Here is a 26,191-nt window from a genome sequence, read left to right on the forward strand (position 1 = left end):
AACATTAAAAAAAGACAATCAGAAGTACTTAACTATGTTTAAATGTACATGTCTGACTGTGTGTGTGTGCATGCATACATATATAGTATGTGCTTGTGTGGGTATCTGCATACATTATATATACATACACAAAGTACATATGTGTAGCATACATCGTACATGTATGTACAAAAATATATGAGAACATGTGTGTGTATAATGGAGAAATAGAGTATATGCTTGTGTGTACTTTCCTCATATAATTTTAAATGAAAACAAATCAAAACGGATATTTTGTGTAACTATATGCATGTCTACATGCACGCACGTGTGTGTGTGTGTGTGTGTGTGTGTGTGTGTGTGTGTGTGTGTGTATATATATATATATATATATATATATATATATATATATACACACATACATCTATCTGTAGGTGTGTGGAAACATTTATGTAGCATGCATAATACTATATGTGGGATGCAGTACAGTGTGAATACATCTAGAGAGAAATATGCAATACATATTTTTGTAAGTAGTCACACATGCACTGACATATGGAGATGCATGTGTGTGCATTTATACATAACATACACACATACAGATGCACACAAATATATTTACTCACAGATGGGGCGTGCACATGCTTGTGTGTATTATTTGCCATCATCCTAATCAATCTTCTTTCTCACTCTTTCTACATGTCACAAATCTTTTTCATCGTACTAGTTATTAGGCTCAACTGCAATGATTGTTCCACTCCAAAATTTTTGTTGGTTTAGTATGACTTCATACTATCTTACGACAACAAAAGTGATGCAAATATAATTATCCCCAGCCCCTTTTCTTTTGTGAAGCCATAAAACGTGCACTTGCTGTTTTCGTACTATCTTAGGACAACAAAAGTGATGCAAATATAATTATCCCCAGACCCTTTTCTTTTGTAAAGCCATAAAACATGCACTTACCAATTCCTAGTCATTTAGAGAGCAGTAACATCTTACAGCTCTGTGAATTACGCAATATGGGTGCATACTGTTTATTTATAATAAAGTTAATGTACTAGAGTTAAGCATTATTTGTTGTTTAAAGTTTTACTTATTCACCATCATACACTGATAAAGATTGCATATGCAATGCATAGCCAATGTCTTTATGTTGGTATATTTTTTCCTTGTATTGTTAAGTGCATACTTCTTGTTATCTTTGCCAATGTAGCCCGAGTTGTGGCTGAAAAGGGTCATGGGACCAGTTCACTTTCCTGATTAACAAAGTATAAATAAATACAAAATAAAAAATGGAGGCGAACATAACAGAAATAATTAAGGAACTAGCAAAGTACATTTTAATTCTGCATCATTTAAGAGAGAGACAAAAAACTTCCCACGAAAGGCATTGGGAAGTTGCAGACAGACTGACTTTGGAGTACTTTTGAGTACTACTTTTCACCTTTAGATGATACACCAAGGATCATTTACTGCAGTGAGAGTTTTTACACATCAGCATGAGAGTGTGGGGGAAGGTCTGTCAGTTTTTTTAGAACTACAAAATAATCCCTTTACAAAAGCCCACTATTTACCTATTTTTTTATTTTTTATTTTTTTTGCTGGAAGTAGTTAACAGCTATTTATAACATTGAACAAACTTTGACAGACACATAAATAAGGCTCAGTCAAGGAAACACAGCAGTAGCTCCATTACAGAAGGTGTGTTAGATAATGTTTCACAGTCCTACCATTCTATCTTAATGGCATGAGAAGACAACACCACTTCCTTGTATCTAGCATGACTCATATAAAAGCAGATTTAAAATGTACTGGGGGGATGAAAGCAAGAAAACAAAATCATGTTTCCACGCAGGCCCCATCATCCACCATTTTGTGGAATGAAAGCAAGAAAACAAAATCATGTTTCCATGCAGGCCCCATCATCCACAATTTTGTGGGAAATGCATTAAAACTGTAGACTAGGCACTTGGAGTGATTTTTAAAACATTCAAATAGCTCAGAAAACAAATATACAATGAACAAACATGTTTTTTGAGTTCTAATGTGGAGTTTTCTGTTAAATTCTCTTTATTGTTTTGAATAGTACTAGCAGGTAAAATGTTTTATTTTTTAGATCTCTTATCTTTCACAATTATAAAATGTCACCTTAAATATGTGATTATTCTGAGTATTACTGAGTACAGTGGAAATACATAATATACTTCTGATTTAGTTACATGGGCCTGGAAAGTGGATCGATTATAAAATAAACAAATAATAATAATAGCAACTCATGCCATGCTTTTTAGAACTTGCAGATAGTTAGCAAAATAAACCAGGATATGTACATCCACCTTGTCCTCCTCTCAATGTATTTAATTTGAACTTAAAAAAATCTAATAATGAAAGTTAGCAAATGTTCTCTCAAACTGGATAATACATTTCACAATGTTCAAATATATTTTAGAGAATGCATGCTTTACCAAACTACAGCATAGTTAATTTACTAACCAAGGAGGCCAAAATTATTTAATTTTTAATTTATCCTCTTGTTAATTTATTTTCTTGCCCTTTTTAGCCATGAACTAGGCCACAGCAGAATGCAAGATACAGAACTGGTTTTAAGTACTCAATCATCAAACACATTTTTAGTGAAGGTAGGACTTTTTTTTTTTTTATAAAGGTAGATGGATATCAAAGTACCTGGAAAAATCAGGGACATGTTGTGGATTTCTAAAAGAACTGCAGTAGTAGTTGTGGAAGGACTCTTCTATCCTGCAGTGTTACCCAGAAATAAAATTCCCATCACTATCCCCTGATATAACATTGTACTGGGGGGGTGGAGTACTTCTGTGTACTCCTGACATCACATCAATTCAAGAGCAGTGGGTTCCTGATAATACATCAGCTCAAGAGTGAATAACTACTATGCCAGGATTAAGCAATGAAATTCTCAATGTAAATGTCCTCATTAATAATTTCTGGTATGCTCTGACAACTAAGCCCATCCCATACTCAGAGAAAACATTTAAAGTCAGACATCCCTACCACCTCGTACATGTATGTCAAGTGTGATAACTCATGTTTAAGAGGTGAAACTCTCTCATGCATGCAATACTAACTTTGAATATATGGGGGCTATGCTGTGGGGTCTTGCTGCACACACACGGTTCAAGTTTCTGTAAATATGTTTTGAGTCTTGTATCACATTCAAAGGGCTGACTTATGAAGTGGCATTATCTACCATACACTCAGTCTCACTCATCCCCAAACAAAGACCAAGCTAGCCTCAGCACGAGTCCATATGCATGTATATCAATACAGGTACTGCAAGCATATGGCCTTTTCAACATATGGTGCATTTAGTACCAGTACAGGCACACAGGTGGAATGCCAGCCACTCCCAAAAGCCCATTTATTGTTACTTTGTCATCTTGCATTGGCATTTAACAGATACTGCAAGCATATGGCCTTTTCATCATGAGGTGCCTATAGTACCAGTACAGGCATAGAAGTAGAATGCCAGTCACTCCACAAAAAACATTTTGTTACACTGACATTTTGCACCAGCATTTAAACCCAATGGAAAACCTTAAGGCCCTGTTGTATAGCATGACTGACAATGTTTTGGAAATCAGGCAGAAGGCTCTGACAAAGTCAGGGATAGGGCCGTGTGATTCATCATTAGCCTGTGTGGCTCGAGGAATCCGAGCCCTTTTTCAAAAAACAGGAACAGAGTAAACACTTGGTGGCAATGTTACTCCAAGCATAAATTGTATTTGAATATAGCCAAAACAGAACAAACAATTTTTACACAGACAGTAAAGGAGGTCAGGAATGCACACTGGATGCCATGAGGCTGACATTTTAACTATGAGCCTTAAAAAGGGCATAGCGTGTCTAGCCTTTTATTACATATTTTATGTTACAGCAACATGCTACAAAACTAATGTGAGGAAATGTCAAAGTGCACCAAGTACACTGTGAAGGTTTACTTCTAGCTCTCTTAAAAGGAGCATCATTGTCTCATGTTACAAAATATGACTAGCTTTCTATTTCCAAAATTACCATACTTCTCAGATGTACTTTAGCTTTCAAACTCTGTCAACAAAGATGCTGGCTACCCCTTGCAAGGACATTATATCTGAATTATAGCATGAGAACACTTTGTTCTTCCTTTCCCTACCAGTAACTTGCAGATGACGGTAAACTGCATGTCTTCCTCAAATTACCTTTTGACATACAGAAGTTAGAATTTAAACTTACACATTAATAGCTGGTACACAGAAAATGGGCTAAAACTAAATGCTAAAATGTGCAATTTTACTGTAGTTGATAACTAATTGATCAGCCCAGCTTATAGTACTGACAACACCACCACCATCCAAAATGAAGATGTTGTGGGAGACCTTGAAACATGGGTAGACAATTACCTCCGCTGTGATCATCATGTTGCAACAGTTGTTAGGAAATCCTTGTATCTGGCACAGGTCTTCACAAAGGATATCTCCTCTAGATTAAAACAAGTCTTTGCTTCACTATATTCTGCACTGACCAGGCCATCATGGAATACAATGCCCACTATGAGATATTTCCTACTAGATATATCAGGCAGTTAGACTCCAGAGATTCCTAACAAAAAAGATCACAGGCCTAAAAGACCCAAGCTACCAGTAGAGGTTGGAAGTCTGTCCCTGTATTCAGTGTTCTATAGGCTCCTTGGGGCAATCTGTGCTTTGCTAACTGGGTCATTACGGGTTTAGAAGTACAAGACCACTTATATCACCACAAGTCAAACAATCCAACAAACATTGAGACCAAAGCTCTGAATCTGTTTCAGCAAATAAAATCTATTCACACCATATCAAGCAATGTAACACACTATAATCCTTTAAAAAGGAATTAGTCAACTGAATTGGTATTCACAGACACCCCTGGCATAATTGGCCTATTGCTCCTTGAAAAAGGAGGTAAGGTCTAAGGACAGTACTGGAAGGGTATAAATGGCCATGTGGCCCAATTACCTTCTATTTTCTATGAGTCTATGAATAGTCTCTCACTATTCCATAGTTGTTGTGTCTTTCGGCTTTTCCCGGTTAGGGGTTGCCACAGCAGAACTCTTGTCTGCTAATGATTGGCGGTAGATTTTTACGTGCCGAGTTGCCGGCCCTGATGCACAACCTTCAATGAAGGTACACCCATTCACGCACGTCTCCACACAGAAGACGCTCTAGCTGAGAATCGAACAGGACAACATCTTACTGTGAGGCGACAATGCTACCGCAGTACCACCACCGCAGCTAAAATGCTGCATTAGAACATCTTCTATATTCAGGCCCAGATCATAACATTCTCCCAGTTGAGGTCTAAAGCAAGTAGAACATAGCGAAGTTTCTGGTCAGAGGTATAAATCCCTGACTGTGATAGACAAAAGCTTGAGAATGCTTAATAACCTGGTGTGTAGAGGCCAGCCAAGGAGGGTGGGAATGAGCAGTCCATGCTGGTTCACTCATCCCAGGGGGAGGGAGGCTACCTAACCCAATTTACCTGCAGTTTCAGGTAGATGGAAGAATGCAGCACTAAGCAATAGATCAAATTACATACATGGCCTGCCAAGCAGCTTCCTGCATTGCAGCTAGGGTGAAGTGTGTGTAAATATCCATGTGCAAATGAGCCAAGTCTTGCAAACCTTCCTTTATGCAGGGTATGCAACATGCAACTGAGGAATAAAGGGAACGGTACCAGAGTAGAAAAAAACCACAATGTTCTGTATGATAGCCCTGTAAGCCATGGCAGGTTGATAAACGGCAAGCATGGTGGAAAAAATTACTCTAAAAAAGCAGCATCAAGGCCATTAATAAAAAATTTGGCCACCATAAAAACAGACTATTTAATGAGCACAAAGTACAAGCAGTACCACAATTATGTAATGAGTTTGCCACCTCTCACACACACGTAACCCTTTTGTGCTTAATTTCTACAGAAGATATGAGCAGGAACCGAAGGGACAGATACCACAAGACTTGCTCTCAGTGTAACTGACTTACTCTGGTGTAATACACATATTAAGACTGCTTTATATTTTGGAATGGACAGGTTTACTCCACAGTAAGTCACTTCCACCTATTGCAAGCCTTTTGGAATCTGGTCTCTAATCCTCCTGTTCATGCTCAAACCTTAGATGGGATTAAAATGCAAATGTAATGAAAATGAGAATATTCAAAATATTTGGACATTAATACATATAAAAAATTCTTAATGTTTTATACTACTGTAGATTGGTGCATTTATATACTGTATGGTTCCAGTGTGTGTATGTGGCACTGCTTTTATTGATTTGCATTTTATTTTATATTTTATTTTTTGGAGAGGGCAAATTCAGAGCTGAAAAGGGGTTGTTATCTAGCCAGTGAACCACCTACTTTGCCTAATATAATACTATAAACAGAATTCTAACAGATCACCATTTCCTGTGGCTAGTCAGTGCTTTCCCATCTCTATCATTATGTGGAGAAGATTCATAACTAGTCCTTGTCCTTGGTAATGAGTGTTTATCATCAGTATGTCAAAGCTACATAATGTGATTTTTTTTTAACACAATAATACCATTAGTACAACTAAACAGCAGAAAACTAAAAAACTTATTGTGGAGTGTAGTACCTGGTTACAGCACAGACTGGTGAACAGCAAAACTAGCTGGAGACCATAATCTACATGGGATTTTTGTTTAGCTATGAAGACCGTTAACTACATTACAAATTGCTCATTTGATAAAGATAAATATTTTTTTTTTATTTGAATTCCCATCTGCCTTCACAGGAGACAAATTATAAAGTTTGGGTATCCTGAGATGATAATGTTTTACCATATCAATCGCTTTAGCAACTGATGCTTGTATTTTGCTTTGCATCATTTTTTTCATGGTTTCATACTAGAGGTACTGTGAGTAAATTAGATACAGGGAGAAACATAAAAACAAAAAGGAACATATAAAGGAATCACAACTTTACATGAAACCTAGAGAGAGAGAGAGCAGAAATATTTGACTCTGAATTAGTAGATGAGGGGAGTTGGACTGTTTAGGAGGGTAACTTCATAGGACTGTAGGAATAATGTGTTATACTTACACATTAAAATATGAAAGACTGAAAGAGAAAGCTTCCAATTCCAGAGAAAAATATGTGAAAATACAGGCAAAGAATTTTCACAGCTTGTCAGTTAAATTAGGTTTACAGATAACTACTTAGAACACCTGAGCTAGAATCACAGTTGTTTTAAATTACAATTTTGATCTGTCACATGCTCATGTTTTGTTGTATACTTTCCTGTAAAAACAAATTACAGGTGTTTCAATGTGTTCCCCTCAGAAAAAGAGGGGCTAAGTTTTACTTTGTCTGTCAGTGACTGCTATTTGACTGAGGTGTAGTGATCTTGGAGTGAAAGTAATAGAGTGTGGGCACAAAGACGCTTGCATGAGGTACATCGAAGGTCTGAACCATGGGCAGAAAAGTGCTTTATGCTGGTGTTTTCCAAATAGTTCATATTGAGCATCTGCCTTTTAAGAGTTTTTGTGACTGGGCTTACGTAATGCGAGGTTGTATGCAAAGTCAGTTTATATAGTGAATCCCTTAAATTATCTTGAATATACTGCAGTGCAGACTTGAATAAGAGAGAAGATAACCATGTTGTGGCAGACTTGAATAAGAGAGAAGATAACCATGTTGTGAAAGTCAGAATAGAAACACAGACTAACATACCTCTCAACTGTCCAGATTTTTGCCTCATATTTTTGGCCTGTTCCTCATGAAATTTGCAAGTTTCTGGATTTTTGTGACAAATCAATGAGGAATGAATTCACTAAATAATGACAGGCATTTGAGTTTTGGTCTTTATATCCTTCAGAAAATATATGGTAACACAAGACCTTATATTCTAAATTATTTTTAAGTTTATAAGAACAATGTTTAAAATTTGTCTTGGTTTTTGGGGCTTTGTCTCCCCATTATTTTTGGGTTTGTCCAGATTTTTTGTGCTAAGAAGTTTAGAGCTATGCGAGACGAATGTTATACATTTATTTATTTTATTTTACATTTGTTGACCAGGATAGTTCGACTGGATAACATGTCCATTTTCAGAGGAGGCCCGGGGAGAAAAGCTCCACAAAAGCAAGACAGTACATAGACAAAACATGTAGTAAATGCATATTACATAAGTTACAAACACTGATCGAGCAAGCAGTTTATACAATTTATCAACTTAAAATTAGTTTAGGTAGATAACAAACAAAACTATTGTAATAAAGCACATAATTTTAGGATAAGGTCACTAATATACTAAGGTCATTATACATACATACAATCATAATCTGCTCCTCTATAAATTTAGCAATTTCAGTTTTGGCCCAAATAAAAGAAAATGATTTCAAATTTACCTACTAAACAGACCATTGCAAGGGCATCAATGAATCTGCCTTTTGGCTGAGAACATTATTAAAATAGTCCTACCAAGGATCTGTCCTTGGACTACTGTTACTTTCCCCATTCATCAATGATATATTCATTGACCTGCCTCACCTCAATCTGAGCCTTTATGCATATATCTTACTACTAGAATCCTGCAAGAACACTTTGACCATCAAGCTTTACAGATTTATATCACTGGACAAATAAAAATATGCTCCTAATCAATACACTGAAGTCTAACATCATATTTGACACCCTGTAAAAAAAAACCCTCCCTAAATCCTAAAAATCTAATTATCACCGATACAAATGGCAAATCACTATAACCAGTAACAGAACAGAACAGTGCCTAGTGATCACACTGGACCCTACACTTTCATTGGTCAAGCATGCTATTACCAAATCATTCCACCAGCTAAAACTTTGTTACAGAATCTTGCACATCCTGACCCCTATGGCATATAATGCCTTGGCTAAAAATGAGCTTATCCCTAAAATCAAAAATGAGATCTTTCTTGTAACCCTACATTCCAGCTCAAACAAATCTAATCTACAAACTAATATAAAAAAATCTACAGATCTATTCTTCATGCAGTACCCCAAGCTCAGCACTGACAACTTCTACTGCAGTGCAACTTTTACTTAGCTGTCAAAAATGGGATATAGTCCCACAAGGAAAACAAAATTACAAATCAAGCTGCCTAACTACACAGTTAGAGAAAGACCAGAAGAAAGCATTACCCTCATTAGGCTTCATTTTTAAACCTCCACAGAAGAAACACCTTTCTCAAGGCTAGGCCCAGTTGTTTGCAACTGCTACCTGCAGATGTGAGACAGCAAGAGACACTTAAATTGCTAGAAACAAACTAAAAAAGCAACTGTTTAAGGACTCCAAATACTCTTGCTTCCACAAAGATGGCTAGTCTGTACAGCTCATGCTGTAGTCACAACTTTCTTGTAAATACATACTTTAACAAATGACCAATGGTTGAATATGTACCTTAGCTGTTCTTAGCTGTGTAAATATTTTCACTTGTACCCATAATTATAAATAGCAAACAAAAGTATTGTCTTTACTTTGTTACTGTACTGTGGATAACTCTGAATTCTTTATTGTACCATGGTGCCTGGGTTGTGGCTGAAAAGGGTCTGTTGACCAGTCCACTTACCCAGTTATCAAACTGAAACAGAAGCATAAATGCTTGTAAACGAAGATATGTCAAAGCAAGAGAACCTGAACTATCAGTTCTATACTTTAGAAACCACTACTGCAGTGCAGCTCCTAAAAAGCTTGAAATTGGATTAACCAAAACACTGCTTGCAAAGAAAAAAGAAAAGAAAAAAGTAACTGTTACATTTACAGATGAACATTTCATAAAATCATTTTGCTGAATCTCATAAAAATATGTCAGTGGATAACAGTGATATTATTTGAATTTCGCAAGCATCAAACCACTAAATGCGAGTTATTGCTTTTTATCATTTAAAACTTCTTACCTGGTAGCAAACAGCAAAGAGTAAGAAAAATAAGACTGACTGCATTACTGTTTCAATTCATTAATTACCAAGTTTAGCATTTTATGATGGAGTTTAAAGAAGTAGTGTCTATTACTCTGTCTATATTACATCATCGAACACTTAAATAAGTGAAAAATGATTAATCGACCCCATGTAAGCAAAAGCTTACAATGTCAAAACCCCAGAACATCGATTTTTTCCAAGGGAAGAAAATCGCTGTTCCAAAAAAAAAAAAAACCCCTTTAAAACAGTACATAAAGTGTGGGACCCCCCCACACTTAAATATACCAACTCCGAGATCGCACTACAGTGCCAAAAACGGCAAAGTAATGGAAGCGGCCAAGTGAATTCTTTCCCAGGGAAAGAATTCTCTGAAAAGTTGCTTTGCTATTTTGCCTTTTTGTTCTTTTACGGTCAGTCAAAACGCATTCAACAGAATGCATCTTCTGTCACTTAATAGGAACCCTCTATTACTCATAATGCCAAACAAGTTTATATATAAATGTACACATCCACCCACACACATGCATTACTAATGCATCAAGTACAGGGTATCAGTCATTAAGCTATTTGGATACATTCAGTCCTTTGTGTTCACATCAGCCTAAAGTTTTCTTTCACAGTGTAACTGAAATTAAACCTTATATGCCCAGAGGTTTTAGCTTAGCAGCTAGATCAATACTGGGGGCCACAGTACATGATCAAAAATAAATCTCCTGAACATTACTTAGCTGAGCAAAAATTACTGCATCAGAAATAAATTCAAAAGACCAGATTATGCATCCTTTCCAAAATGCCACAGCCATATTCACACAAATACATTGAAGTAGTAAGTTTTTGCTCTCCATTTACTCTTAGTTCACTGTCAAGTTAGTGTATTATATATAGAACTCTTTAAGCTTGTGCAACCTGTTGCATCTTAAAAGGAAGATGAGCATGCCCCTATTGTGACTGTAACATTTAGCATAGAAACTAAGGAAAGTCTACAAATATATTCAATTAAGTTTCCATTCATGAGGAACAAATGCACCACATACACATTTCAGTTAAGTCTGACTCTTAGTACTTCATTGAGTTCAAAAGGGAGAAAGAATTGAAAAGCGTGAGATAAAGTGAAGCTCAGTAAGTCACAAATTAAATATACAGATTGGGTACAACTTCAAAGTTTTGTTTATGGGTTGTATTTGTATTAGATGGTTTAGTATGATGCTTATTACCCCTGTGGGGAAAAACATTGTCGTCGATATTTTGTTACTAAAGTTCTGCATGTCCACTGTTTTATATCCCACTTTTTAATATAGCAGCTGAACTTAGAAATTGATGTTTAAATTCTGAGAGAGTCTATATCACATCTATTTAAGTAATTAGTGTTCCCTTACATAACAGATATCTTACATAGGTTTAACAGAAGTAAGCAGCACTAGATCTAAGACACATGCCAAACTATTGCATATTGTTTATGATATGAAGTCCTAAAAGATGTTTTTCATCATAGATAAAGAAGTTACTTTAACCACAAATAAGCACACCCACACAAAACTTGCTTTCAGTACACCTGCACATTATTTGTTAATGTTATACTCCATATTTTCCTAAGCCAGCATTGTGGCCCATGATTGTTATACAAAGCCTCAGCACACAGATATTTTTGTACTGTATAACACTGTGGGCTTACAGATGCATATAGTCAGTAGTTATAGTGCTATCTCCCCTCCTTTCAAGTTGATATGAAAATTAATGTACAGTGCTGTCACTCCTTCCACAACACAGCAAGGGCATATTAATAAGGACAGGCCTCTTCACAAAGGAGCACTCAAATGGCAGGATACCTTTACACTGAAGACTAGACCTTACAAGTGTCAAAATTATCATAGGTACAAACCTTTCAGAGTATTTATACTTACCCTGTGAAAAACAAAACTATGTTTATAGTTCAGTTTTATTTTGTTTACTGTTTTATGCTGCTGTCTCTGCTATATAGCTACCCAGGTTCATGAAACTAATATACATGCATTTTCTCATTTCATATTTTTTGTAGCAATGCACTGATGGTAATAGCACTGAGAATATAGATATTTATATTTTTTCATCTCTTAAGATTTAACAGTACTAAGTTAGACACTAAAGAAAAGATGGTGTATTACTAACTTTTGCATAGTGGAAATTTGTAGTGCATAGATGCATTTTATTTGGACAGTACATAGTCACAAAGCATGAAGAATATTGATTTAACACTAAATGAGCAGTGTTACTGTTTGCTCTTACAGTTGTCATTCTTTAAATACTTAGTTATGACTGGCTGTAAATGACAGCAGCTACTAATTCCAGAATCCTTTAGCAAAATCGTCAAGAGCACATCAAGCCACCTATATGAATTTGCTATCTGAGCTATTTTTAATGTGAGGCAGTACTTTCTTTTGTTCTCTGACTGTCTGAAATTGTGATAAATGTCAGTAACACCAATATGGAAGTTACAGATGTATGGAATATTAGCCTCAATGGCAATGGACAGTTTTATACATTTAAAACATTTCTACAATTACTTTGGAAAAACCTGTCTATAAGAAAGTGGAGGTGTTAATGGGAGAGTGTGGATGCAGCTGATTTATTACCACCATCAGTAATGAAAGCAACATTTGCATAGACCTAAAATGTTACATGCACATTTCTTTTTTTTATAAAATCATAATATATATCCATCTAATGCAGCAGGATAAAAAAATAGAAGCATTTATTCACTTTGACCTTGAAGCTAAGCATTCTTATAATTTCAAAAATATATTTCAAGCTTTTTTAATCCTTAGTGAAAAAAGTTACAAGGTACAGACTCAAATCTCTTTTTCATCTTAGATTGTACTTTCCTTAAAGGAAAATTCCACCCTCACTTGTAGTTCTCAGACCTGAAGCTTTTTATTCTCCCAACAACATAATTCTAGTATAGCTTATTAATCAGAAACCAGCCTGTACTTTATTAAACATTAATTTCCTTGCCTCAATATCAAAGAAAGCAAAAGCCCACCAATTATTAAACATCTATTTCCTTGCCGCAGTATCAAAGAAAGGGAAAGCCCACCAACTTTTTTTAAAGCATAATCTCTTTGTGTGACTGAAATGAGGACTTTTTTCCACCTCTATGGCATTCCTTACATACACTCCTGTTAGGTATTGCCCACAGTCTTACACAGGCAGCCCTCTGCCTTACTCATGGCAACAGCTGCTATTAAAAAAATCTGCACATTGTAATGGAACTTTACTCCACTGCCTTTCTTGCACAGAAGTAAATAGCATAGATGCACACGTTTCCGGATATTGATCCATTTGTTAGAGGTATTCCTTCTGTTAGTGTAATATATTTTGAAACAATAATGTTTTAGTGTTCTACACAACACAGAGGAAAGCTATGAATTTGACACATTTGATGATTATGGTTTTGATGAACTGTTAGCATGCTATAATGAAACAAATCAAGGGGAAGCACTAAAACAACTGGAGTGGAAAGATGTAATGCACAAAGATTTATTTTTCAGTACAAAAAAATCTTGTAACAAATTCAGGAAGATGATAGCTCAGCTTCAAGGTGTCTTACAGTAGTACATCTGTTTTAGTATGAGCAATTTAGTCAATTTTAAAATATGTTACAAATGTCGAGTTATATTTACTATTCTCTATTCTAGGTATACTTACATTTCTCAGTCTCACAGATAATTAAGGTCTTGTCAAAAAGTAGTGAATTTTTCTGAGTATGCTTGTCCATTTTGTCAACATTTAATCCTCTTGTGGAGTGGTTCCAGTAAATATCACCTGGAGGAAAAATTACAGATTACTTGCACTTAAATGAGTTATGAAACAGAAACTTGCAATTTAACTTTAGCAAAGCAAAAACAGTGACCCCAGAACTATCCTGAAACTAAGAGAGTTAATCAAACATACACATGCAGGGGTTTAGCCATTAAAAATGTGTACTCTGAATATGCAAAAAATATCTAAAAAAAGCTCAGATTTATTTATTTTTCTTCAATTCATGAATGTGCTTCATGCCTTTATCATTTACTTTGAATATATATGCTCTCACAGTTGGAATACATAAAGTTACAGTGTGGGACAAAGCCTTCCAAATGGGAGGCAAAACACTATTGAAACATAACATTACAGCTTTTATTTTATTATTTTAATATTCAAGATCCTTTCTTTTATTGAGGATATACTCTAAAATTAATCTTTCCAACAAATACCTAGTTATGTGCAGTCTTCATGACCTTCAGGGACCCTGCGGAACAGTTAAACAAGAAAAACTATACCAGTCCTAATTTAGGTAATAAATTGACTCACCTACTGACAGCTACTAGTAAGAACATGTTTATGATGCGAGACTTAATTTAGGGGTACCTCCCTTGTCCCTCCCTCCCTTCTACAAAGCTACATCTTTGTAGACACTGCTAAAAATGTTGCAGATTAGGAACATTTAATGTCGGTGTTCACTGTGGTTCTTAACATTTGATTCTATTACAGCTTCTCCCCGCAACTCATATAGTCACATGATCAAAGGAAATGTATGTATTAATTTCATAAGTTAACAGTGTTTCCCAGATGGAAATGCAACTCTCAGCATGGTGAAAAAGCTTCTTTCTTTGCTAGGTTCATCTTATTCAATCCCACATTAATCAGATTTAAGGATTATTCAAAATCTTCTGCACCTTGGACCTCTCATAGATAACCTTTTTTCTAGACTATGCACAGTGTGAATTACCTACCACAGTGAAAGTGGTACAGATGAAGTGTGAACTTGTACTTTTTAATGACTAAACTCACTGTACTAGGCATTACTGCACTGTGATCAATAATTCAGAAAAACTGATAATGTGTATTAGTAATTAATAAACAGACATTACATGGAACATTTTTTTTCTACTGATTGATTGCATTATATTCTGTGCCTACACCATTTACTAGCTTTCAGTTTTTAGCTACTAGCTGTGGTTAAAAAGGTTCACTAGGAAATGTAGTCACACTGCATTGTAATCATGCTAGAAAATACAAAATAAATCCACATTCAAACTTTGTGTTCAGAAATGCTTGCTTGAAACATTCATTGTATGGTCAAAGTGAGAGGAGACTCATGAAAATTTGAAATTTCCCTTGGTATGTAGCAATACAGTCTGCATTATAAAATGGTTAAGCTTGAGTTAATACTAATATTTCTCAGTTGACACAGTATTAGTCTCTGTTCTGTAACACCACCACCAGTGGAGACCAGGCCTCATAGCAAGGGACATTCTCTCTCTGAAACACTTCACGGATTAGCGGCAGTGGGTAACCTACTGGTGGACAAAGACCGAACACTTAAGCTTCATCTGCCCCAGACTCAACCAGTCAACTAGCTAAGTTCCTTTACAGGAAATAATTTTGGCAAGTTATGCTGACATCAGTGCCCTTTTTGGGAGGAATTTCCCCCTTCTTTGAGTTGTTGCAACTATGCAGTTGGATTTTATATATACAAGTCTCTCTCTCTCTCTATATATATATATATATATGTGTGTGTGTGTGTGTGTGTGTGTGTGTGTGTGTGTGTGTTCAGGGGTATGGAGGACTGCTCACTTTGAAAAAGTATGTAAAAAAGTGTTTTTCAGATAATGCAGTTTGGGGATTCCAAACCTTCGTACATTCGCTTTCGTCAACTCACAGTGGAAATGCTAGCAGCAGCCTTCACAACATTAATATCTTCATCTATACAAAGTGAAGCATAGCACAGCCAAGTAATCTTTAATGCCAGACCTTGTACCACTCATAATCAATTAAACTGGTGTAGTCTGTTGTGTAAAAGCTGTATATTCATGCATAATCCAACTGATGGTCTTTAACTGGAGCCATCAACAGGATGAGGGTGAATGTTCTTCCACTGTATCAGTGCTATGAAAAAGCATCACCATCATTGCACATATGACTAGATTTTGAGAACCCATACACCCTTGACTGAACACTGGTAATGTAGGGATCAGCTGTACCGTTGGTAAAATGGTTTCACTGGTTACTACACCTCCCATGAGTATTTTAAATGGTGGGCATGTTGTATTCATCATCAGATAGAAGATTTTCATACTACCTTACCCGTTAGGCTTCAGTTAACTTGATCAATAAGGAAAATTTTCTTGGCATTTGTGGAGACACATTATCTATGATTTGTAAACTGCTATATGTGCCACTGTACAAAATACAAACCCTTTTGTACCTAGCGTAACTGCTTTACAAAATCAAATCTGTAGCCATAAAATTTAAATGACAACTGCCAACAGGGCATAAATCTACAGAACAGACTATATATAAATTACTCTAACTATTAAAATTAAATTAGTTTAAACTCAAGTGCTAACTGTTCAGTTCCTCTCAAGTTACTACTACCCAATGCACAACTAAACATTTCTGACTCTTCAGTTGTTACATTTCAAAACTGTTTATATTTTAATCTTGTTATTGATGTTTACTATGTCTACTGTTATTGTTTTGAGTCAGATTTTATGTTTTTATCTCATAATGCAGAATTTTCTGCTCTGGAACTTATCTCTTTGGGGCTCAGTTGAATCAGCCCTTTCCATTTATCAAAAATTAAATTAAAAAAATATGAATATTATAAGTAATTATAATAAACTAATGTGTATCTAGCATGTTGCTTTGCTACAAATATAGATTTTTATTTTTCATTTTATTCAGTATACATTTTACAATATTTACTTATCTATCATGCACTGAAAATTGAATAATAATAATAATAATAATACAGAGCTCACTTTATAGTTGTCTGAGCTGCTCTTAGTATGTAAAATGATACTGGCTGGGATATTGTACTAAGCATTTAGACAGAAACTGAAATGGTAGCAGTGCAAATACATATGTCACAACATAAGAAATTGCACACTTATTTGAAGAGATGGGCTAAGGGGACTACTGATCCTGGCTCAAGCTGTTGAGGACGGGACCAACAGTTGGTGACAGATGCAAGAGCAGTACAAGCGTTGGTATGAGAACTCGCGGGTGGTGGGTGGTCTCGTGTTTAGTAACTATAGGAAGCAGCTTGCTACATTTGTTCAATTTTCGGAAAAAGTTAAGTAGTGCAGAATGTGTTAACTCTGGAGCCAGTCAGCTAAGTAGGCAGCAAGTTGTCATTTGCTTTCCCGTCCCGTGGAACTGCACTCAATAGTTAGAAACTAAATTATTAATTAATATACATGCTTAAGAAATTGGGTTTAAAATTATATTTTGTTTGCCTCAAGTAATTTCTGTTGCTTATTTCATTCAGAATTCAACGCAGATAATGCCAACTACCCGTTTTACTCCGGAAATTACATTTTCCTAGAATAACTACTGAAACTGTTTCTTCGCTCTCTGTTATCTGGAGCAGTTTCAAATTGAAATGAACAGTAACCAACTCGAGTGCTTGTGTGGCCACTAAAATATACACATCTTCTGATGTTGTGTTTCTTTAAAAAAATCGGTGAAATATACTTATGAATGCATGCAGTGATATTAGTGCAAACGAATTAATTGATTCTGTCTGTTTTATCTGGGGTCACGAAGAGCCTGAGCTTGTACTGGTTCAGTGCCACGTAGGGGGGGGGGGTAGTCCCCCAGTGGACCCACTCATACCTTCGTGCACTTTGTTGGTGCGTACATATTTCCGCATGTAAGAATTTACAGTTGCGATGCGCAGCATATCATTTTTCTACAACAGTTTCCCAGTAAAAATAGCTATTTCAGTGTTTGTTAACGAAAATAAATATAACATTACCACGGTTTTAAGATACACCATACCGGTGATTATAGGTTGTCTTTCTGTAGAAGAAGATAAGGAAATACTACGTGATTAGAGCTGATACCATGGTGTATTAGCATGCTTTCTGTCGCTGTGTGTCGCTCTTTGTTTGAAAACACAGGACACAGCAAAGCAGCTTTGTTATGGGCGTACCCAAAAAATATTCTCAGGATTTCAGCAAATGGGAGGAAAGGGATTTGTGATTTTCTTACGTGCGTTATTTTATTCTGTATCCCAATTCAACTCATAACCGTGTGGCATCCTGTGGGGTGAGTGAGAGTCCAGTATTATTTAGTAATCGTTGCAATGAAGCCGATCGTGCTGATCTTTCTAGCGTTTTCATTCATCAGTTTCGCTTTAGGCAAGATCCGATATTCCATTCCAGAAGAAGCTGAACTCGGTTTTGTTGTTGGAAACATCGCTCAGGATTTAAAGCTCCTTACAAGACCTGTTTTGAGCAGCAAGATTCAAATCACATCAGCTACAAAGAAACATTTCTTTAATATTAATGCGGAAAATGGTGATCTGTATGTCACTGACAGAATTGATAGAGAACAGATATGTGCAACTATAAATCCTTGTTTGTTAAATTTTAAAATCCTTGTAGAAAATCCATTATCCGTACACGAAGCTGAGATTACTATTCAGGATATCAATGACAACGCGCCAACGTTCAGTACAGAGAGCATGTCTCTGGGAATCAACGAAGCGGTTTCACCGGGAATCCGTTTTCCTCTTAACACTGCAAAAGATCCGGATATCGGAACAAACACACTTCAGGGTTACACCCTCAGCCCCAGCGAGTATTTCAGTTTGGATATTAAAACAGATGAAACAGGAAGCATGCGCGGAGAGCTAGTACTGGAGCGTGAGCTGGATTACGAAAAAGAACGTCATTATGATCTCATACTGACAGCTACTGATGGAGGAAAACCACCAAAGTCAGGCACCATGAGTATTAATATTGCCGTTGCAGACGCTAATGATAATGCACCTGTTTTTGAGCTAAACTTGTATAAAGCTAGCATAAAAGAGAATTGCCCAAAAGGCACACTAGTAGTTCAGCTGACAGCCACGGATGCTGATGATGGCCCTTATGGTGCTATTACCTACTCATTCAGCAAAACGACTGACGCGGTCAGTCACCTTTTCAATTTGGATCCAGCAACTGGAGAAATACAACTTAAACAACCTCTAGATTTTGAGGAAACTAAATACTATGAGATGCAAGTACAAGCCAGGGACGGAGGGGACCTAATTTCACAGTGCAAAGTTCTGATTGATGTGCTTGACCAGAATGATAACGCACCAGAAATTATAGTTTCCTCACTGGCCAGTCCGATTCCGGAGGATACAGTACCAGGAACAAAAGTCGCGATTATATACGCACTTGATCAAGATTCTGGAGAGAACGGTGAAGTGAACTGCCAGTTAGAAGGACCGAGTGCATTTAAATTAATACCTTCATTTGAAAATTATTTTTTATTAGTGACAAATGACTTCCTCGACAGAGAGACATTTGCGGAGTACAAAATTAGAGTAACAGCTACAGACAGGGGAATCCCTCAGTTGTCTAACAACATAACGATAGATATACAGATTTCAGACATAAATGATAACATACCAACATTTACTGAACCTATTTATTTGATGTACATAGCTGAAAACAACCACCCAGGATCTATAATTTCCTTTGTTGAGGCAAAAGATATGGATGAAAACGAAAACGGACGAGTTTCTTATGCGTTGCTTCAAAGTAATATGTTAGGGCGTTTATCAGTGTCTTCCTACATTTCAGTTAATGCAGTCAGTGGGGATGTATTTGCACTTCGCTCATTTGATTATGAAGAAATTAAGTTTATTGATTGTGTCATTCAATCGGAAGATGGAGGTAACCCACCTCTCAGGAGTAATGTGACCGTTAAAATATTCATACTTGATAAAAATGACAATACTCCTTTAATATTATATCCTCCTATTAAGCAAGACGGCTTTGTTAATGGAGCTGAGATAGCACCACGCACCTCCGAACCAGGATATCTAGTGACCAAAGTAGTAGCTGCGGATGCTGATTCTGGACAGAATGCTTGGCTGACCTATAAACTTCTTGAGGTAACTACACAAGGTCTTTTTACTGTGGGGCATAACAATGGGGAAATTAGGCTAGCTCGTCAAATTTATGACAAAGATTCTTTGAAACAAACTGTGGTTGTGTTGGTGAAGGATAACGGGGAGCCTTCTTTATCTAGTACTGCAACGGTAACTATATTCCTTTCTGAAAATGTTGCGGAAGCCCTTTCCGATATCATCAATACTTCGGGGGAGTCTTACAAGGAATCTGACCTCACCATTTATTTGGTGATAGCAGTTGCTTCAGTTTCAGTTCTTTTTATTTCTGTTATGATGATATTGGTGGCAATCAGAATTAGAAACTGGAGACATGCTAAGCTGGAGGAGAAGTTTACTCCTGACTTCAGTTTTATGCCCTCATCTGGTTTCCAGTATACAGGAAAATCAGAATATGTTCATCGAATGGATTCATATCGAAACTGTTCAACAACAGATTCTACAAGGATGGGAAACACATTTTCACAGGTGGGTGAGGACAATTCTCAATACTCCCGATAATGAAGCTAAAATATTGGAAAATCAGTCGGCTCATGACCAATCATAATGTAATATGTAGTCCAACTTGAAAAACTCTTGATTGGTGCAAGATCCTGCTTTTACTGAAATATAATACAGCACCAAGAACAAATTACACCATGTGCCAATACTGGTTAAATTATCGAGCGTTTAAAAATGGTTTAAGTTGCAGATTGAGCTGCCTTATGGTTGACAAATTTATTTTGGTAAATCTCTTCTGCATATTAGCAATTACATTTTCAGGTCTCTGTGCCAAACTAATAAGTATTACCACATTTCTCAGAATTATTTCAAAAAGTGTTGCTTCTTAATACAGACCTCAGAAAACTGCCTTTCACTTAAATATCCACCATACCCATTAATTACCCCATAGGACTGTTTGGCAGGCATGTGATCTTTGTTGTACTACAGGGTGGAGGAGATCAGTGGAAGCTCATGGTTCCATTTCTTGCCTGAGTGCAGTACATTTACAGCTGATTACTGGGCATTACTTAAATAAACAGGATAATTATAACGGTATAGGTTACATGTACAGTATAGTAACAAATATAATGGTTTTGGGAAGGCATTAAACTTGATATGGAAGTATGTCTTAATGAAATTTATCACAAAATATTATGACATGTATTCTGAAATTTATGCCTGGTTGGGTACTTCCAGAATATCGGAGGGACTCGTCAAGAGAAGTACAGTAATTTTCTTGTGAGTCCCTATGCTTTATAAAATAAACTGAGATTTAGGGAAAAAAATCTTAAACTTGCAGTTATTCTTTTAAAACTTTTATTTATTTTTGCAGAGGCTCTTCCTCTCCTTGGATCCCCTAACATGGAGGCTTATATGCCTCGCACACCCCTGCAAGTTCTAACCAGGACACTGTTGCACCATAAGGTGAGAGAATGATACTCTGAGGTGCTCTCACCTTGAGCCAAGTGTGTGGATTTTCCCTGGTCATATTTATTTCAACTGATCTGACATTGCTAAAGAATATGTAGCAAGGAAATTCTCCAATAACTGTGGCTTGGAAAAACGGTCATCCTTCTGCACAAAGGCAGGCCATCTACAGACCTTGGAAACTACAGACCCATAAGTCTGATCAGTCTTGTATGTAAAGCCATGAAAGAATTATCATGGAGATGATCAACAGAGATATAGTAAATCTCCATACACTGGACCCAACCCAGTTTGGTTTTGTCAAGGGCAGGTCATGCCTACTCATCCTGGTGGACTTCTTTGAGAAGGTAACAAAAGCAATGGATGAAGGAAAAATGGTTCACTCTGCCTACCTTGACCTGGCCAAAGCATTTGACACAATACCCTACTCGGGCGTTGTTGACAAACTCAAGAAGTTGTGTACAAACTCGTATGTCACCCAATGGATAGCCAACTGGCTCACAGACAGGACACAGGAAGTTAGAATTGGGGAGTCCACCTCTACAAAAAAAGACCTTGTGTAGTTACCTCAAAGAAGCCAGTCACAAGTGGAGTTCCTCAGGAATCAGTCCTTGGACTGCTCCTTTATGGCATTTACTTCTCAGAAGTCAAGGCCAATCGCAGTGGTCTCTGGCTGACTAAATTTGCAGATGATTGCAAATTAGGAGCCGTCATTGAATCCCACACTGACACAAATGTTCTCCAGGAGGGCCTGATACAGACAAGCAACTGATGTCAGAGCCAAGAAATGCACAATAGCATCCCTGAGGAAATCATCCATCCCTAGTAACAATCATATTGACAACACACCCCTTGGAGTCAACCTGGTAGACAGGGACTTAGGGACACATATAGACAGTAATCTAGCCTTTGACCATCATGTGTCTACAGTAGTGAGGAAATCATTCTATGTTGCGCAACTTAAAAACAATGGTATGGCATCTAAGTCCAAGGAAGTCATTGTTCCACTGTATTCAGCATTAATCATACCTATCGTTGACTACAATGCCCCCTTTGATATGTACCTAACCAAGCATATCCAACAGTTGGAACGTCCACAGAGCTTCCCCACTAAAAGAATACAGGGCTTAAGTAAAATGTCCTAATCAGGCTCACTTCAAGGCCCTATCCCTGTATTCTGTCTCCTACAGGCTTTTGAGGGGAGATCTATGCCTGGCTTACAGAGCATTGTCAGATCCCACTCTGATGAACCTCCTGCATATCTACAAAACAAACAGCATCAGAATTGCCTGTTCTAAAGACTTAAACTTTGCCTGTGATATAAACAGGACCTGCTGGAGAGAGAGGTATGTATCCCAGAAACTACCCCATCTATGGAACAGGCTTCCCATCCACATGAATCAGAGTTCCTCCCTAACCCAATTCAAGTGCAACTTGGACTGTTGGATAGGGAACCAAAAATTCATCCTTGGCTTGGCACCTATGTCTCTAAATGCTTCATCTCCCAGGCCCCTGCTTACACTTATCAAGTGTATCAGAACTTGTCAGAGATTTGGGATGCATGGCTAGGCTTAAAAAGGCCACTGTGATCATTAGCTTAGTAAACGCCTATAAACCTGTAAATACTGTATTATGCATGGGGTGCTGATATTTACTGGTCTATGACAAACTTACATGATGACAAGTTACATAAGAATAACTTCTTGCACTGATCCATCAAAGAAGCATAATTAAAGTTATGAATTGGACAAAATAAGCACAAATAACCAATAATATAATAACATCATGACAGGGCTGAATCCTTTTCTTCTCTCTCTTCTTTTTTTTTTTTTTTTTTTTTTTTTTACATGTTCCTATAACTGCACAGCTAACTTTATCCACTATACAATGTTTCCACAGTATACACTTTTGGGTAATCTGAAGAAAGGGGTGGGTTGTAGTTGGGGATGTAGCATTATTTTATGCTAATAATAGGCATCAGTGATATTGATAGCCTCTTCAGTATTCCCTAATGGGTGACTTTATACACCTAGACAGCACCATAATTATATTCATGCAGGTGCAATATAAAAATTTCCCCTTTTTCAAACATTTGTTTAATTTGTGTCACATGTTGGTTTTTGTACTTACTAACATTTCAGGTTCAATGATGTTCCAATTTCTCTTCCTTTCTGTATATTGATAAAGTCTGACTGGATGGACTGGAGGGATAACATCAACATTTACTACACTACATGACTTTGTAATGAGAACTGAAATGCACTTTGTATTCTTTTTTTGGTAAAAAATGCTTTAGTAAAGCACATTACATTGAAAAGAATGACAATGATAAACTGATATATTAGGGAAGTGTAAAGAGTGTTTAGGCAGCAGTATTTAGTTAGGACATTATTTAAAATTTATGAAAAAATATAAATGGTAACAGGCTGACAATAACAATGTACTTTGTCCTTGACTTTCTGCAGTACAACTATAGGCATTACTTATTAACATTATGCTTTTTCACATTCTCATTACTGGTAACTTAAGAGAAATTCCATGTAATCTTCTCCATATCTGGATCCAGGGACTATCACTAGCAACATATCAGAGTACATGTGGGTACACCATGTGTCCCAGTATTCTTAACTGCAGGGCTGTACACTCCTCCCTGCTGCTGGCTGTATACACTGCAACTACCTTCCTCAAGACAGTCTGTGGTATTTCTCCATTTGCAGCACAACTGCTACTGTCTTGAATTCCTGCAGCAAGAGATGGCTAGAGTATTGCTAGCAATTCACAGCAAATGGATCATTCTCTGTCAGCCATATCTTTTGCACTACATGTCTCCAACAGTATCAGAAAGAGAAATGCTGAAGTGTTGGTTGTTCTATTTTTCAGATGAAAAACAAATATGTGAACAGGCTGCATGCTGTTACCGTCAAAGTATTTCAGTTTTGATTTCTGCTGCACACAATATCACACAGATTGCATCCAGTTATTAAAAAGTATTTATTTTGTATTAAAAATACTAAGTAAGCAGCTGCAGCAGAAAGCACTGCCACCAGGACACAGCAATAGCAGCATCACCTAAGGAAAGCACATTTGTTTGTTTCTTCATATTGGACACAGTCCTTCCAGTACATGGCATGCAACAGTGTCACCACATTAAAAGTACATGAAATTCCATAAAAGTTCCTCATTGTGGACATCTTTTGGCATTACTTCACCTTCATACCTCTGTTTCTTTGTGGGTGCTGAAGAACTCAGAATGTCCAAGTTCCTCTGCGGGAGGAGAGAAGGATCACCAATTCCACACCCCACCATACATGTGGCCCACCAGTAATCAGGTCACCAGAGGATCTTGAGTCACAGGTGTGTGTTGTTTTATACACAGCACCACAAACAGCAAATTTTCTGAAACTATACCTGAAAAATCTTTTCAAGCATGGTGCTGAAACCTGGAACATTTTTGTCAGAAGAAAGCATTTCTGTTTTAGGTGCTTTATAGATATGTGTCTCATTATAGGTGCCATGTCAGCCGACAGTACTGCTAGACAATACATATTACACAATATTTCTGAACCATTCACAATGTACTGTTCATACATTGCACTTAATATGCTGCATTTATTAATTAGTGGATAACTAAGTATCTTGTGACCACTACATTATGCCATTTTGGTAGTTCTGATGTTATTCAGAGCAGGAGCAGTTGAAACTAAGGAACCGCAAGTCTCCCAGCAAGTTACAGGTACTCTTATTTTTTTTTTTTGTAAAGAGAATATATTCCCCACTCAGAGTGGTCTTTTCATACCACTGAAGAAGGTGCATGGTCTACGTTAAGGCTGGGGCACAACAATGTTTTTCAGCAAGGAGAAAAAAGTTGTCTCCCTGTTAAATGACAATAGTTACATAAGAGTTGCCGCACTGTAGCTTACAGTTTTGCAACAAGTTAGTTATCAAGGCACACTGGTGTCACACTTTTATATGGGCATGCCACATGCTTTCATATCTGAATACGACACAAAGTAGGGGGTTGTTTTGCACTTATGTGCGTAACTTGCTACAGCAGTTCCATACAAAATGTTATGTAGCATGATACATTGGTGTAAAACAGTGTATACATTTAAGGAGGAGACAAATGAATAACCCTTGATGCTATCCATAGTTCATAACTAATAACACATGCTGCAGCGATAGATTTTATTTATTTAGAACAGGTAGATGGCCTGAGCCACAGCAGGCTTTATTCACTACCTAGTTTAGGTTTATAGCAATTTTATCATCACATCTCAAAAATACTTGAAAAATGTATTCAAAAACAATTGCTAAACTGTCTCCTTCCTACACGAAGAACTCCTATCCTCCATACAACATGGCTTCTATCCTTCCCCTAGAATTAACACTGCACTTCTAGCCTACAGTATATATATATATATATATATATATATATATATATAATATATATATATATATATATATATATATATATATATATATATATATATATATATATATATATATATACTGTAAATAAAGTTAGATATAATGGCAAACTAGTCTGCTCCTTATTTCTAGACTTGTCTAAAACCTTCAATGCAGTTTGTCACAGTAAACCTCTGTTAAGAATGTCCTCATTAGACCTCTCTCCACCCACCTTCTGTGGTTCAAAAGCAGCCTAATCAAGAGGGATCAGTCAATAAAATGACACTCACCCTCTCTCCATACCTCCCAGTCACCACACAGCCAGCAGGCCTCCCTAACACAGTTCAAAATACTAATCCAAGTGCCTGTACTCGGGCAGAACGAGGAATTCCTTTAACAGCGTAAAGAACAAGGCTTCTGTTACTCGATAACAACTATTTTATTACATAAAACCACGATACATCCAGAAGGTTAAGCGCTTTCATCTGTCATGGACAGA

General features: G+C 36.8%; 1 protein-coding gene across 1 annotated transcript in view; it reads left to right on the forward strand.

Annotated features, from left to right (window-relative positions):
• LOC122800414 (cadherin-23-like) overlaps window positions 1-26,191 on the forward strand; it is a 406,400-nt gene that overhangs the window by 8,766 nt on the left and 371,443 nt on the right. Inside the window, exon 2 of the mRNA XM_044069862.1 lies at window positions 18,023-20,347. Coding sequence (XP_043925797.1) covers window positions 18,023-20,347 — 2,325 coding nt within the window. The remainder of the gene's footprint in view (window positions 1-18,022; window positions 20,348-26,191) is intronic.

The sequence above is a fragment of the Protopterus annectens genome, chromosome 4.part0 (genome assembly GCF_019279795.1).
Source record: "Protopterus annectens isolate FY-2018-M chromosome 4.part0, PAN1.0, whole genome shotgun sequence".
Classification (NCBI taxonomy): domain Eukaryota; kingdom Metazoa; phylum Chordata; order Ceratodontiformes; family Protopteridae; genus Protopterus; species Protopterus annectens.